General features: G+C 43.6%; 1 protein-coding gene across 1 annotated transcript in view; it reads right to left on the bottom strand.

The window, feature by feature from the left end:
* The window catches only part of LOC114643656 (collagen alpha-5(IV) chain-like), a 154782-nt gene that overhangs the window by 107258 nt on the left and 30404 nt on the right, over positions 1 to 17120 (bottom strand). The window contains exon 4 of the mRNA XM_051922556.1: positions 11800 to 11877. Within this exon, the coding sequence (XP_051778516.1) occupies positions 11800 to 11877 (78 nt within the window). The remainder of the gene's footprint in view (positions 1 to 11799; positions 11878 to 17120) is intronic.

Here is a 17120-nt window from a genome sequence, read left to right on the forward strand (position 1 = left end):
CAAATCTATGGCATGGAAATGCCTATAAACCAAACAACAAGGTATGTCAAATCAAAATTAAATTAGAGAAAGTTTGCTTATAAATATAGTTGTGTCAATTATTTTAATCATGAAACATGTTTTACCTTGGTCAAGAAATTGCTTGAAGGCATAGAAATGTCTTTCCAGGTGATGGCATGTGCTTTAAATAACACATATTAGCAACAGACTATGTTTCTGGGTGGGACTGGTGCCATAGAGACAGGTCTGTACAATAGATGTTATCTTTTTTTTTTTTTTAAATGTCACTACAGATGAAAATTTTCTATCTACAGAATGTATGTTTGTTATTCATTTTTATATAAATCCACTCATCCATACATTCATTTTCAAAGCTGCTTAGAACCAAATCACTGGTATACGGCAGGATATAACCTTGGATAAGGTGTATCAAAATATACAGAACATAAACAAAATTGATCTTATCGGAAAGAAGTTGTCTTTTTTAAGTTACAACAGCTCAGTAAAACAAGTATTTATAGTATATTGTGCCAAGTATTAAAAAAATTAGCCTGCTTTTCAAAAATGATTTTACTATAGTTCATTCCCTAATATACAACTGATTTAAAATCCAAAACTCACAAGAACTGAATAAGTCTCACAGAACTCACTGAGAGTGAAGAAGTTACGCTCTGAAGCTGAAATATCTATGAATTTCTAAATGTACTGGACACAAAGGTTTAAAAATAACAAAAACAAAAAAATTAAAAATAAATATTTTATTTTGACATATTAGCATAACAAAGGTAAATTATATAAAAATGTTAATTTTTGACATTCTTTACATGAAAAAACTGTTTGTAAAAAGCAGATTCAAAGATGAGCACACTCCCAAAGAATTAATTCTTAATGCCCAAAAAGCATGTAACAGCATATTCCGAGCAAGTAAACAAGTGATGTTTCAGTCTACAAAGGTCATACTGACACCTGTAATAATCTATTTTAAATTAGACACACACCATATTGTGTTGTTGTATATTATGCTGATGTAAATTCAGCTTGTTTTGGACTAATTATGACACTTTCATCAAGAAACAAATTAAATTTAGTGTTAGCTAGTCTTGTGGGTGATGAGGTGGTACAGTGGATAATGCTACCATACTGTACCAGGGGGCCTGAAATCCATTCCTGGCTTAGTGCACACTCACCTAGAGTGCCTGTATTGAGTTCTACACACACTCTAGGCTTTCCCTCATATCCGATTTCATGCATGTTAGGTTAATTTGTGACTCTGCACTGATTTTAGTAGAGCTACAGTATGTATGTGTGCCCTGCAAAGACTGGCATTTTTTTCTGTCTTGTGCTTGGATATAGCCTGGCATCCCCGTGATCCTACAAAGGAATAAGCAGGTTAAGAAAACTGATGTTTATTTTTGTTCTTAAAGCTTTCAAGGTGTAGAGTCTTTTTTCTTTTGTTTTTAGTGCAATACACATATAAAAAATTATAATGCTTCTAATTCCCTGTTTTATATAGATGTGCATGTTATACTTCTGTAATTTTATGTGGTCAATATTTTTTACTTTTATTATAACTTGAAAATATGGCCTTAAATAACAACTTCTACATATTTCTTTCTATTTAACATTTCAGCTACATAATATTCTGACCAGCTTGCTCTACAATCTTACCATTCCGCACCAGGGAAATAAATGCCTTAAAAAATACTTATCCAGCAATGCAAGTCTCTTCTTGCATCAACTGACACTTAGGAATTCCTCTCTTCAAACCACCCAGTAATACGGCTCATTCATGATCAGCAGTTACCACAATGAGCACATTATACTTAATATAAATAAAACTTAATAATCACATAGCAAAACTATGTAGCACTTAGGACTTTCAACATGACAGACAGTTTTAAAAAATAGAGGCAGACTAAATGAATTTATTTAACTCATTTTGTTATAAATAATGATGAACATTTGACAGGGATTCTACACATGTAGCATGCCCTAATAATTTATTCATCCTTAAAGTATGTTCTACAAAAGCCCCAAAAGATTAAAAAATAGTGTACTTTAAGATAAGCTTGCTGAAACAAAACAGATGAAACATAAGATTTCATCTTGTATAAGTCTACATCAAGCTCTTTTATTCATTGTATAAACCTGCTAATTTCAATATACAATAACAGGAGGCTGCATCAGGAGCAAGGAATGGAATTTTCTCAATGTGGTATATTTTAGCTATATTTTTTTTTTAATTATTGCAGAGCTCAAAAGTGAACGATTATGTTATAAGAATTTAAATGAATATTTACACACAAATATGTGTGTGTGTATGCATGTGTGTATAATTATATATATATATATACACACACATACATACTATATATTGTGAGGGATGGCTGGCCAAATATTCCGGTCCACACCTCCAAGCCGCTAGATGGAGCTCTCTCAACAACATTGAAGTGCCCCAAATTCCAGCAGGGCCATATGGACATTGTAGTTTTTATAAACAGCCTTGCTGGATACCATGGGGACCACTAGGAGCCGCTGGAGGGAGGCTCACAGAGTGCTATGTGCCCTATAACCCGGAAGTGCGTCATGAACACATGACCGGAAGGAACGACGTGCTTCCGGGGTGAAGAACTGGAGTTTTTATATGACCTGGAAGTGTTCCTAGTCACGTGGACAGAGAGGGCGAAACACTTCCAGGTCAAGGACTATAAAAGGACTATGGGAAATCCCAGACGTCGAGCTGAGCTGGGTGGAAGGGTGGCAACGCGTCTGGGAGTGAGGAGGATTATTGATTTATTGTTTATTGTGTTTATTTGAAGATTGTGGAGAAGAGGGTGCTTTGTGCATGTTTTGTCCTAATAAATATAATATTTGGACTTTTACCTGGTGTCTAACGTGTGGTCTGAGGGTTCAAGGGTTCACGGGGACCCTATATCTGTCACATTATTTTATATATATATATATATATATATATATATATATATATATACACACATACATATACATATTGTGGCACCTGGACGGGGCTCATGCCCGGCCGGGACGCCCAGGAAGACAGGAGGAGGGTTCATTCCTCCTCCAGACCGCGAGGGGGCATCCTCCCTGGTTGTATTGGGGGCCACGGGTACAGGGCTTGGAAGCCCAACCCTGTAGGGGCCCGTGGTCACCACCAGGGGGCGTCCCCCTGCCTGAAGGACCCTGGACCCCAGTACTTCCGCCACACCAGGCAGAAGAAGAGGGAACACCCGGAGTGCTTCCGGGAGGACAGCCGGCATTTCCGCCATACTGGGGCGTGTCCGCGGGATTGCCGGTGCACACCTGGAGCACATCCAGGTATGGATAAAAGAGGCCAGTATAAATAAACGTAGTATAAACAAACGTGTGTTGGGTGACATGAGCGTGTCTGCCCGTCTGTGTCCGAGCCAGTCTCCACAATGGCATCCCAGATGGGACGATCGCCTGTTCCAAGGCGGGGAACCCCAGAAAAAAATAATTTTGTGGACGGCTTGGCGCAGCAGGTGCGCCCACACACGTGCTGCGGGAGCGGCGTGCCTACAACCCCACAAGAAAGTCTTGCCCCACGGACCGTTAACGGACTGCGGTCACAAGGTTGTCTCCTGGTGCGGCGGAAGATCGACGGGCCTTACCTGAGTGCAGCGGGCTCCAGGGAGTGTGCTGTCGTAGAGGGCGCCCGGGACGGCGCGGTGTTGAGGGAGGCCATTCCGGGGACGTTTCCCCAGACAGATGGGACCCGGGAGGTAAGTTCCCTGCTTGTCGGCAACTGGCCCTGTGGGGCTGCGTGTGTTTTGTTTTTAGCAGGCAGGGGCTGCCCGGATCCTTGTCGGTGGCAGACTCGCGCTGCTCTGCGGGGCTTTCAGGAAGTGGCAGCAGCAGCAGAGGCTGCAGAGAGGGAGACGCTGCAACTCAAAGAGCCGGCTCGTCACCGCACCAGGAGGAGAAGAGCCAAAATGGCCGTGGACCGGAAGTCCCTCCCCATTACAGGCACCGGATTGGCTGGTGTGTCTGGGGTTCCCGCCAATGACTTTATAGAGGCGGGACCAAGAAATGCCAGTCTTTTGCCGGGGGTAGACCTGATTGGGCCGGAGGAGGAGGCTCACAGGAAGCAGTCGAAGCAAGGGGCTGACAGACAGGTAGGCTCTGCGCCGGCTGACTTCCTGTCTTTGCCAGTAGTGCTGCGTGTCTTGGAGGAGTTCCTTCAGGCTGCAGCGCCGCTGTTATAGATGCTCGGTGCGCTCCGTGCAGACCTGCAGGAGCTGGAGGTGAAGGCGGGTGTGTCATCACAGACGCTGCATGCTGCGGTGGAAGGACGCGTCACTGGATCCTTTGGCCAGAGTCGTATGGCAGGGAAGGTAAGTAAAACCGACCCCGTACAGCATAAAGGAGAGCCCACCAAAATTGGCCGTGATCCGAATGAACGGTATCGAGTTGGGGGATCTCCGACAGTAGATGCGGCGGTGTAGGCTGTTTGCGAGGTGAGGGGAGCAACATCGAGAGGGCAGGCAGGACAGGGGCTGATGAGTGCCCTGGGTCCTAGTGCCCGACGCCCCAAGCCTGCGACAGTCTCCCGTCGTTCTGTATGGACGCAGACGGGCTTGGATCTGTGCATTTCCCATGCGCAGACCCAGACCGTCGGGGCGTCCAAGAGTGATAGGAGGAATCGAGGGGTGAATGCCGGTTCCTCCGATAGGAAGGGACGTGCAGCTGGGTGAGCATGTCCAGAGAAGGGCCGTCCTCTGCGGAAGCAGAGGGAAGCTCCAGTGCCGGTGGAGGAGACGACAGTGCGAGCGGACCCGTCAGATACAATCAGATTGGCAAGGAACCTGCGGAGGAGGTGCTGAACAGGCAAGTCGCGGGGTGCCAATAGGAGGGGAGAATGCTGCCAGTGCGCGGCACAGAGGAACGTCAGGTGGTGGCGTCCAGGCAGCGCTTCTGCCCCTCTTTCTGTTTTGTTTGCAGGAACGGACCCCGGATGCGCAGTAGGGCCTGCTTTGTTGGGGTACTGCCCTCCCGGGACGGACCGCTGCACTGGAGGACTCTTCACTGGCGATGGGGCAGCCCCACAACCGGCAGAGGCTACGAAGGAGCGAGCGGCGCAGCACAAAGGGGCGCGAAGACCTCGGAAGGGGTGCCGAAAAAACGAGTTCCAGGGTGCCGGATTGGACCCTGGACAAAGAGTAGGACCCACTTCGGGGTTGAACCGCCCTCACGGGTTGTGTCGCTCAGACCAACATGTCTTCGCTGGCGATGGGGCACTGTGGCACCCGGCCGGGACGCCCAGGAAGACAGGAGGAGGGCTCATTCCTCCTCCAGACCGCGAGGGGGCGTCCACCCTGGTTGTATTGGGGGCCACGGGTACAGGGCTTGGAAGCCCAACCCTGTAGGGGCCCGTGCTCACCGCCAGGGGGAGTCCCCCTGCCTGAAGAACCCTGGACCCCAGTACTTCCGCCACACCAGGAAGTGCTGGGGGGAAGAAGAGAGGGAACACCCGGAAGTGATTCTGGGAGGACAGCCGGCATTTCCGCCACACTGGGGCGTGTCCGCGGGCTTGCCGGTGCACACCTGGAGCACATCCGGGTATGGATAAAAGGGGCTGCCTCCCTTCATTCGAGGCTGAAGTCGGGTGGAAGCAGGACAAGGTGCTAGAAAGAGAGAAGGAGGTGGTCCGAAGAGGCAGAGTGGTTGGCCTGGACTTTGGGGAAGATTGGGGTTTGTGGCACTTGGACTTTGTAAATAGCAGGTATTGTAAATAAACGTGTGTTGGGTGACATGAGCGTGTCTGCCTGTCTGTGTCATAGCCAGTCTCCACAATATATACATACATACATATATATATATCCATCCATCCATCCATTTTCCTACCCGCTGAATCCGAACACAGGGTCACGGGGGTCATATATATACATATATATATATATATATACATACAGTAATCCCTCCTCCATCGCGGGGGTTGTGTTCCAGAGCCACCCGCGAAATAAGAAAATCCGCGAAGTAGAAACCATATGTTTATATGGTTATTTTTATATTGTCATGCTTGGGTCACAGATTTGCGCAGAAACACAGGAGGTTGTAGAGAGACAGGAATGTTATTCAAACACTGCAAACAAACATTTGTCTCTTTTTCAAAAGTTTAAACTGTGCTCCATGACAAGACAGAGATGACAGTTCCGTCTCACAATTAAAAGAATGCAAACATATCTTCCTCTTCAAAGGAGTGCGTGTCAGGAGCACAGAATGTCACATAGATAGAGAAAACAATCTCTAGCAAACAAATCAATAGGGCTGTTTGGCTTTTAAGTATGCGAAGCACCGTGGCACAAAGCTGTTGAAGGCGGCAGCTCACACCCCCTCCGTCAGGAGCAGGGAGAGAGAGAGAGAGAGAGAGAGAGAGATAGAGAGAGACAGAGTTTGTTTTTCAGTCAAAAATCAATATGTGCCCTTCGAGCTTTTAAGTATGCGAAGCACCATGCAGCATGTCGTTTCAGGAAGCAGCTGCACAAAAGATAGCAACGTGAAAATAATCTTTCAGCATTTTTAGACGAGCGTCCGTATCGTCTAGGTATGCAAACAGCCCCCCTGCTCAATCCCCATACGTCAGGATCAGAGAAAGTCAGCGCAAGAGAGAGAGAAGAGTAAGCAATGTAGCTTCTCAGCCATCTGCCAATAGCGTCCCTTGTATGAAATCAACTGGGCAAACCAACTGAGGAAGCATGTACCAGAAATTAAAAGACCCATTGTCCGCAGAAATCCGCGAACCAGCAAAAAATCCGCGATATATATTTAAATATGCTTACATATAAAATCAACATTTTTAAAAAAATAAAAAATAAAAATTTGGACGGCGTTTTCCCTCGCCCGGACGCAGGTCACCGGGGCCCCACTCTGGAGCCAGGCCTGGAGGTGGGGCTCGATGGCGAGCGCCTGGTGGCCGGGCTTGCACCCATGGGGTTCGGCCGGGCACAGCCCGAAGAGGCAACGTGGGTCCCCCTTCCCATGGGCTCACCACCTATGGGAGGGGCCAAGGAGGTCGGGTGCAGTGTGAGTTGGGTGGTGGCCGAAGGCAGGGACCTTGGCGGTCCAATCCTCGGCTACAGAAGCTGGCTCTTGGGACGTGGAATGTCACCTCTCTGAAGGGGAAGGAGCCTGAGCTTGTGCGTGAGATTGAGAGGTTCCGGCTAGATATAGTCGGGCTCACCTCGACGCACGGCTTGGACTCTGGAACCAATCTCCTTGAGAGGGGCTGGACTCTCTACCACTCTGGAGTTGCCCCCGGTGTGAGACACCGAGCGGGTGTGGGTATACTTATTGCCCCCCGACTTGGAGCCTGTTCATTGGGGTTTACCCCGGTAGACGAGAGGGTAGCCTCCCTCCGCCTTCGGGTGGGGGGACGGGTCCTAACTGTTGTTTGTGCGTATGCGCCGAACAGCAGTTCGGAGTACCCACCCTTTTTGGAGTCCCTGGAGGGTGTGCTAGAGGGCATACCATCTGGGGACTCCCTCGTACTGCTGGGAGACTTCAATGCTCACGTGGGCAATGACAGTGAGACCTGGAAGGGCGTGATTGGGAGGAATGGCCCCCCCGATCTGAACCCGAGTGGTGTTTTGTTATTGGACTTCTGTGCTCGTCACGGATTGTCCATAACGAACACCATGTTCAAGCATAGGGGTGTTCATATGTGCACTTGGCACCAGGACACCCTAGGCCTCAGTTCGATGATCGACTTTGTGGTCATGTCATCGGACTTGCGGCCACATGTCTTGGACACTCGGGTTGAGGCGGCTGACCGGAGCTGTGGCCGTAAGGTGGCCGGTGCCTGTCGTGGCGGCAATCCCCGAACCTGTTGGTGGACACCGGCGGTGAGGGATGCCGTCAAGCTGAAGAAGGAGTCCTACCGGTCCCTTTTGTCCTGTGGGACCCTGGAGGCAGCTGATAGGTACCGGCAGGCCAAGCGGAATGCGGCTTCGGTGGTTGCTGAGGCAAAAAGTCGGGCATGGGAGGAGTTTGGGGAGGCCATGGAGAACGACTTTCGGACGGCTTCGAGGAGATTCTGGTCCACCGTCCGGCGTCTCAGGAGGGGGAAGCAGTGCAGTGTCAACACTGTATATGGTGGAGATGGTGCGCTGCTGACCTCGACTCGGGACGTTGTGGGTCGGTGGGGTCCGACGAGTACTTCGAAGACCTCCTCAATCCCAATAACATGCCTTCCAATGAGGAAGCAGAGCCTGGGGACTCGGAGGTTGGCTCCCCCATCTCTGGGACTGAGGTCACCGAGGTGGTCAAAAAACTCCTTGGTGGCAGGGCCCCAGGGGTGGATGAGATACGCCCGGAGTCCCTCAAGGCTCTGGATGTTGTAGGGCTGTCTTGGTTGACACGTCTCTACAACATTGCATGGACATCAGGGACAGTGCCTCTGGATTGGCAGACCGGGGTGGTGGTCTCCCTCATTAAGAAGGGGGACCGGAGGGTGTGTTCCAACTACAGAGGGATCACACTCCTCAGCCTCCCTGGAAAAGTCTATTCGGGGGTTCTGGAGAGGAGGGTCCGTCGGATAGTCAAACCTCGGATTCAGGAGGAACAGTGTGGTTTTCGTCCTGGTCGCGGAACAGTGGACCAGCTCTACACCCTTAGCAGAGTCCTGGAGGGTGCATGGGAGTTCGCCCAACCTGTCTACATGTGTTTTGTGGACTTGGAAAAGGCGTTCGACCGTGTTCCTCGGGGAATCCTGTGGGGGGTGCTCCGGGAGTATGGAGTACCGGACCCCCTGATAAGGGCGGTTCGGTCCCTGTACAACCGGTGTCAGAGCTTGGTCCGCATTGCCGGCAGTAAGTCGAACCCGTTTCCAGTGAGAGTTGAACTCCGCCAGGGCTGCCCTTTGTCACCGATTCTGTTCATAACTTATGGACAGAATTTCTAGACGCAGCCAGGGTGTTGAGGGGGTCCGGTTTGGTGGACTCAGGATTGGGTCGCTGCTTTTTGCAGATGATGTTGTCCTGTTTGCTTCATCAGGCCGTGATCTTCAGCTCTCTCTGGATCGGTTCGCAGCTGAGTGTGAAGCGGCTGGGATGGGAATCAGCACCTCCAAATCCGAGACCATGGTCCTCAGCCGGAAAAGGGTGGAGTGCCCTCTCAGGGTTGGGAGCGAGATCCTGCCTCAAGTGGAGGAGTTCAAGTATCTTGGGGTCTTGTTCACGAGTGAGGGAAGAATTGAGCGTGAGATCGACAGGTGGATCGGTGCGGCGTCTGCAGTGATGCGGGCTCTGCATCGGTCTGTCGTGGTGAAAAAGGAGCTGAGCCATAAGGCAAAGCTCTCAATTTACCGGTCGATCTATGTTCCTACCCTCACCTATGGTCATGAGCTATGGGTAGTGACCGAAAGAACGAGATCGCGAATACAAGCGGCTGAAATGAGTTTCCTCCGCATGGTGTCTGGGCTCTCCCTTAAAGATAGGGTGAGAAGCTCAGTCATCCGGGAGGGTCTCAGAGTAGAGCTGCTGCTCCTCCGCATCGAGAGGAGTCAGATGAGGTGGCTCGGGCATCTGATTAGGATGCCTCCTGGACGCCTCCCTGGTGAGGTGTTCCGGGCACGTCCAACCGGGAGGAGGCCCCGGGGAAGACCCAGGAGACGCTATGTCTCCCGGCTGGCCTGGGAACGCCTCGGGATTCTCCCGGAAGAGCTAGAAGAAGTGGCCAGGAAGAGGGAAGTCTGGGCATCTCTGCTCAAGCTGCTACCCCCGCGACCCGACCTCGGATAAGCGGAAGAAAATGGATGGATGGATGGACATATAAAATCCGCGATGGAGTGAAGCCGCGAAAGGCGAAGCGCAATATAGCGAGGGATCACTGTATATACATATATATATATACACACACACACACACATACATATGCATACATATACATACATACATATATTATATATAATATATGTATGTATGTATGCATATGTATGTGTATATTATATTTTATATATATATATATTACATACATACATACATACATACATACATTTTCCAACCTGCTGAATCCAAACACAGGGTCACGGGGGTCTGCTGGAGCCAATCCCAGCCAACACAGAGCACAAGGCAGGAGACAATCCCGGGCAGGGTGCTAACCCACCGCAGACATACATACATACTGCATATTATATATATATATATATATATGTATATACATACACACACACGCACACACACACACACACACACACACACACACACACACTCCCCATTGACAAATAATCTTAGAGCATAAATCCATTTAAGATTCTATTCAGAAACAAGGTATTGTTACTTAAGGTAATTTATTGACAAATGAAAGAATAACATACTTAAGATATAAAAAACCTTATTAAACTATAAACTACTTTATTAACTGTTAACAACAGCAAATGTTTTCAGGGAGGTGCAGAATTAGACTAGTTATTACCAAGTCGAGAGGGCTGATTTATAAACTTTGCTTCCTATTTACTGCACAAAGTCAGAGAATTCCTAAAATGCTTGAACTGTCTAGTGTAATTCAGCACAGACACACATCTATCTAAAATGGCTGCTTTACAATGCCACTGCCATTAAATTAGAGGGCAGTCTTCATATATTTGACACAATATAGTTCTACAATTAGATGAGCGATTTTCATGTCATAATTAGTGTAATTTTAAAAGATCAAGACAAAAAGTGAGTGCTCAGCTAATTAGTAAAAGTTTGTCAAGCTTCATTCTTTAACAAAAAAGTAAGCAAATGGTTTATATTCAAAGTAAACTTAGTACACACATCTGTTTAGTCAAAGGCTGGAATGTAGCTAAACAGATGTAGGCTTCAAGGTAATACCCTCTTTAAAGATAGATAGATAGATAGATAGATAGATAGATAGATAGATAGATAGATAGATAGATAGATAGATAGATAGATAGATAGATAGATAGATAGATAGATAGATGTTTCATTCTATCTAGAAATAATTATTTTTTCCCAGTTTTCAGGGTCACCTCAGAAAACAAAATACTAAAATAATTCAATTTTCATATAGCGAACCAATGACTTGACCTTTGAAAAAATACACTCTGTATACAATCAGGAGTTTTTTTTTTTTACAGTTATTGCAACAAAATAACAAAAAATGACAATTTGATTATTTTGGCAAGGCCACACAGACTGGAAGGTTGCCTGTCTCTGTTTATCAGATTTTCAAAATTCAGTCACCTTGTTATGCACAAGTTTACTGCATAGGAAAGAAAATTAAATACTCTGAAAGACAATATACATATCAAGCTCAAGAAACGATGCATTATTAACTGAGAACACATATTACTAATAATCCATATATAAAATTACTGGTTTTCCAGTCTTTCTAGCAATTCTATATAATTTTATGAAGTACAGTACAGATATTTTTTACATCATTAGTGGCACATGTGTTAAACTTCATGAAATCCTAGATTACAGTAAGTAAGCCAGTTAATCAGTCTCTTGTTGGGCATTCTGTAATGCATCACAGTGTAGGTAAACATTAACAATTCCAAGTTTGGGACCAATAATGGTGACAACACATTGGTGCCAAGATCAAGAGTGGATAAAATTATCAAAATGTTGTGCCATATTGTTGTAAATTTTATAAGCAAGAATGGAAAGTTTTTATTTTCTGTTTATCGTGAATATATCATAACATATGAAGCAAACCTAATTATATTAAAAAGGTTGGTAGCTAAATTTTCTAACAACTTTTTTGTAAAGGAATTCTCTTTTTTTTTGCTTTAAAACAAAAAACAATATTTATTCTTACCCGAGATCCTTTGGCTGGAAAACATTGGCAAATAGAACAGTCTCGTCCACCACAGAGACCATTAATTTCAATGTTACCCTGCAAAAAAGATTAGTGTATAGTTATTTTTAGAATCATCTAAGTTAATAAGAAATTACTTCAAATGAAAAAAAAATTCAACAATTAAACTATGTGGTCTATGACATGAGGAAAGTCGGTCTTGCAAGAAATTTCAGAACTATCAATGAACTAAAATAATTTTGCAAAGAGGAAAGGTTTAAAATTTGTTCTAAACATCGAGCAAGTCTGATCAGCAGCTACAGGTAACATTTGAGGCAGGTTATGCCAGAAACTCAATACGAGGGTTTTATAATTTTTTTTTATTAGATTATGTAAATATATGTGTATTTGCATGTAAACTACAGTCAAACGTTTTAGTCTATCCCCATTAGAACATTTAGACCATCCTCATTTTTCCAGTTTGTATTGAATTTAAGCAGTTCAAGACTGGTGATAATTCTGAAATAATACAGAGGTAAGCAGTAAACTTCCAGAGGATTAAAAAAAGTATTTAGATTACCAAACGCTGAAAAAATTTAATGTTCAGAGGTTTACACAGTGTTCCTTACATGAAAGTAAGAACTTTCAGCTTTTCTGCAACAATGTCAGTTAATTAAGCCATGAAAATTGAAGCAGACAATTCTTACACGTGTCCCAAATTTTGTTGATTACTTACAAACCCACTGTCTATATAAAAGCAGTGTTGCTACACCCTCTGAAGAATTAGTTGGACAATATTGCACATAATATTACCATAATGGTGAGAAAAAGGCAATTAATAAAGAAAGACAGACAAACCATTGTAACATTTAAGTGTCTTTCCTTTAGAGAATTTTCAAAGAAAGTCAACGCTTCAATGAATACAATTTCGCACACCACCAAAAAGAACTTGGAAACTGGAGGAAACACCAACAGGAACAGGTCTGAAAAACTTAAAGCCACAATAGAATCAGGAGAGAAGATTCTGAAAGTCAACACACACACTGTACAGTATACACATGTTGCATTCTGTGTACATTTTTATTTATTTTTACTTTTGTCAACTGTTATGGGGAGACATGCAAGAAAGAATTTCAGTGAACTATGTACACGTGGCAATAAACTCAACCATGCAAATAGTCTGACAAGAGGAAGTAAAGGAATTATTTGTGCGTAATTAGTTTCAACAGATTGCATTTTTCTTTTACAGTATTCTGATTTAGTTGAAGATCAGAACAAATATTTAATTTTTATTTGATGTAGAAATTCAAGTAATTTCCCAGTGTTCACAAACTATTCTGGCAACTTAGGTAGGCATGTACTGTATATGTAGCTATAAAAAGTCATGCTTGAAAGCAGTCTGTGAACCTTCTTAAAATAACTAATAGACTCATCTGTTTATATATTTTAAGTTAATGTAGGTTTTAAGCAGTCACCCAATTTTACAAAACCAACGCACCATCCCAATACAATATTCATGTGTACACTCAAAATGGATCCATTTACAGTAGATTATTCTATCAGCCTCGCCACATGCCTTTGAAATTGAAACTTGGAACTAAACTGCTGTTGAGGTGCTGTGAGGCAATAATGCCATCCACTGTATTACCATGCCAATGTTGAATATTTTTTCAGTCTATATTAATTTTAAAAACCAGCACTTTTAGGGTAGATATCACCTGAAAGTATGCAGATTGTAATATTCTGAAAATCTGACAGCTTTCAGATGAATTATGTTATATGAATTAAGTAAAAGGTGAGACCTTAAGAGTAACAAGTCACAAGTGACAGCAATAACTAATGAAAACAATAGACATTGATCATGTGTCTAGACCTTCTTGTCACAGCCCCTTATTTCAGTGTATTGTCTACACAAAAATGTTATTTAAGTTTTGAGATACTCCATGCATTGTTGTTCATAATGGAGTATCTTCTACGAAATGGGTGATAATCTTGTTCAGTATTTTTGATTGTTTCCCATAGCATACCACACAATGTTCTTCTTTTCCTTGTAACTGTTTTGCATATATAAAAAGAAGCATTTACTTTATTCATTTATTTCACTAACAAATCACTAGTCTTTATATACTGCTGCTCTATTAATTGCAAGAAACTACTAATATAAATGGTTGTTGTGTGCAGTAACCTCCTTTTAAAATTTAACAAATATTACATAAACCACACACATGCAATACCTTCAGAAAGTATTCAAAACACTTTGTTTTTTTACAAATTTTATTATGTTGCAGCCTTATACTAAAATCATAAGCAAATCAAATATGCAAGAAATGCAGTCCATCGTGTTAACTATTGTTGAAATGCAATACATATGCAAGTGGAACATTTAATTTTGGCATGGTTTTATTGTGTTATTATTACAACATATAAACTGAACAACTGATTGCTTTTCAATATGGAACGCAATTTTCATGTTAGTTTAAAATGCAATACAAAAGCTTATTGATTTTTTGATTCATGCCCATAGATTGCATGTCATAACTAAAAGCAAAGCAGATATATTGCATTTTGCTTAAAAGCTGCTCCGTGTGTATTATGTTCTGATTTGTGACCACGCTTTAATTGTGCTAAAAACCAAATGACCAATCAGCGTCAGAAAGTAGGGCAAAGGGCGTCAACAGTTGAAGAAAGAGCTGTTTCACATCTAAGCATTTTTGTATTCTGGCATTGAGCATAAGTTTAGTCACTTTGGTCTAAGTTGTCTATTGTTGTTTCCTTTTTTACATGTTAAATTAAGCAGTGCAGTTACATTTTTGAAGTGTGGATTTTTAGCAATTTTAACTAAATAATGAATATATGTGTTTGAGGACCACTTTGCCTGCTCTGATCAGGTATGCGACACCACTCTGAGCCTAGAGGAAACACAGTTACTGTTTTTTCCTCAGCAGTTCAGAGAAGTCCAGGAGGTTGTCTGACAATGCCCCCATCACTCTCATAAGTCCTGCCTATTCCGGGATGAAACATATAAAAGAGCTCATCCCTGGAAGAAGGCCTCCGACTCAAAACCCAAACTCTTAGCAGAATGGAGCTTGCAGCTATGCTTGAGAAAGGAAGGAAACACTCTTTAAGCACCTGATATATGCTTTAGCGCCATCATGTGCCTGGCACCCCAACTATTTTTGGGACTCTGCAAGTCACTCTAGTCCAAATATGAAGCATCTGTTAGTGTCAGCAAGCTTCGTTTCTTCATAGTCTTTTATTCACACCCTGTGTGATATCCAGATATTATACAGCTTTTCCCATCTTTCGATGCGAAACAGAATAAAATCACTTAGATTGCCTAATTCTATCTGTTCAATAAGACGGCATATCCCCTGCCTTATCAACCACATGTTCACCTTCTTTCCAAGACTGATTGGAATATTATTTCCCCAACTGTTGATACCCCTTGCCCCACCTTTGGACACTGACTGGTCATTTGATTACATTTAGTTTTGGCACAATTAAAGCTCAGTCTTGAGTCAAAATGCAATCTGCATGAAGCTGCCGCTAACCAAAATGCAACTTGTTTGTTTTGCTTTAACTTATGACACGCAATCTATGGATATGAATTAAAATGCAATATCCTTTTGTACTGCATTTTAAACTGACATGAAAAATGTGTGCCACAGTGAAAAGAAATTGATCATTTGGTTGATATATTTTTAATTATGACATAAAAAATCTGTGCCAAAATGAAATGCCCCACTTGCATACAGTATATACTGCATTTCAACGTAGTTAACACGTTGTATGGCATTTCACTTTGGCATGAATAATCTTCCATGCTGAAGCCACACTCAGTACCCTAGACTGAAAAAGCAAAATCAAGATTTCAGAATTTTTTTGGAAATGTATTAAGAATAAAAAACTGAAATATCACATTGACACAAGTTTTCCAACCTATTACTCAGTACTTCATTGAACCACCTTTGGCAGCAATTACAGCCTAGATTGTTCTTAGGTATGTTCATTCTGCTATAAAGCCAAGAATACTGGAGTGCTAAAGTGGTATTTCTCCTACTGGAAGTTTCTTTCATGTCAGGTTCTCTGGAGCTCAGTTACAGTGACCATCAGGTTCTTGGTCACCTTTCTCACCAAGGCCCTCCTGCAGTGATTGCTTAGTTTGGTTGGGTGTTCTAGGAAGAGTTGTGGTTGTTCCAATCTTATTCCATTTAAGAATTACAGAGGCCACTGTTCTCTTAGGATCTGTGCATTTATTTATTTATTTATTGATTGATTTTATTTGACGAAAACAACATTCCATACAAGTATGTCAAACTTAACAAACCAGAATTGAACCCCTGCCTGAGAGACAGTGAGGACAGACAACAGTATGAGCAAATCTTTGAAAACAACAAAGAAAGGAGAATATCCCTTTCCCCCCCAATATAAATGCTTATTCTATCCATCCATCCATCCATTTTCCAACCCGCTGAATCCGAACACAGGGTCACTGGAGTCTGCTGGAGCCAATCCCAGCCAACACAGGGCACAAGGCAGGAACCAATCCTGGGCAGGGTGCCAACCCACTGCAGGACACACACAAACACACCCACACACCAAGCACACACTAGGGCCAATTTAGAATCGCCAATCCACCTAACCAGCATGTCTTTGGACTGTGGGAGGAAACCGGAGCGCCCGGAGGAAACCCACACAGACACGGGGAGAACATGCAAACTCCACGCAGGGAGGGCCCAGGAAGCGAACCCGGGTCTCCAGACTGCGAGGCAGCAGCGCTACCCACTGTGCCACCGTGTCGCCCATGCTTATTCTAAGATTTTATTAATTAGATCTTGCCGTATTTTAGAAAATTTTTGAACAGATCCTCTAAGTAAGAATTTAATTTTTTCTAGTTTTAAATATTACAGAACATCAGAAACACACTGACTTTTAGCAGGTGGTCTAGGATTTTTCCAGTTGAGCAAGATAAACCTATGTGCTAGTAGTGTGGTATAGGCAATTACAATCAATGTGTCCTTCTCCACTCTCTGCCCATTCAGGAGTACACCAAACACAGCTTTTAATGGGTTAGGAGTGATTGCGACACCAAGGCTGTCTGATAGGTTTTCAAACATTTTTGTCCAGAATTGTTAATTTGGTACACACCCAAAACATGTGGACAAGTGGGGCTGGAGCTACATTGCAACGTTCACAGGTTAAATCTTACCCTGGATACATTTTGGAAAATTTTAAATGAGATAAATGTTCTTGATAAAAGATTTTAAGTTGAATGATTGAATGTTATGCACATACAGAGATAGAGTGTTTTCTGTGCATGGCTGCCTTCCACTCATTTTCTG

This window comes from Erpetoichthys calabaricus, chromosome 2, assembly GCF_900747795.2.
Source record: "Erpetoichthys calabaricus chromosome 2, fErpCal1.3, whole genome shotgun sequence".
Classification (NCBI taxonomy): Eukaryota; Metazoa; Chordata; class Cladistia; order Polypteriformes; family Polypteridae; genus Erpetoichthys; species Erpetoichthys calabaricus.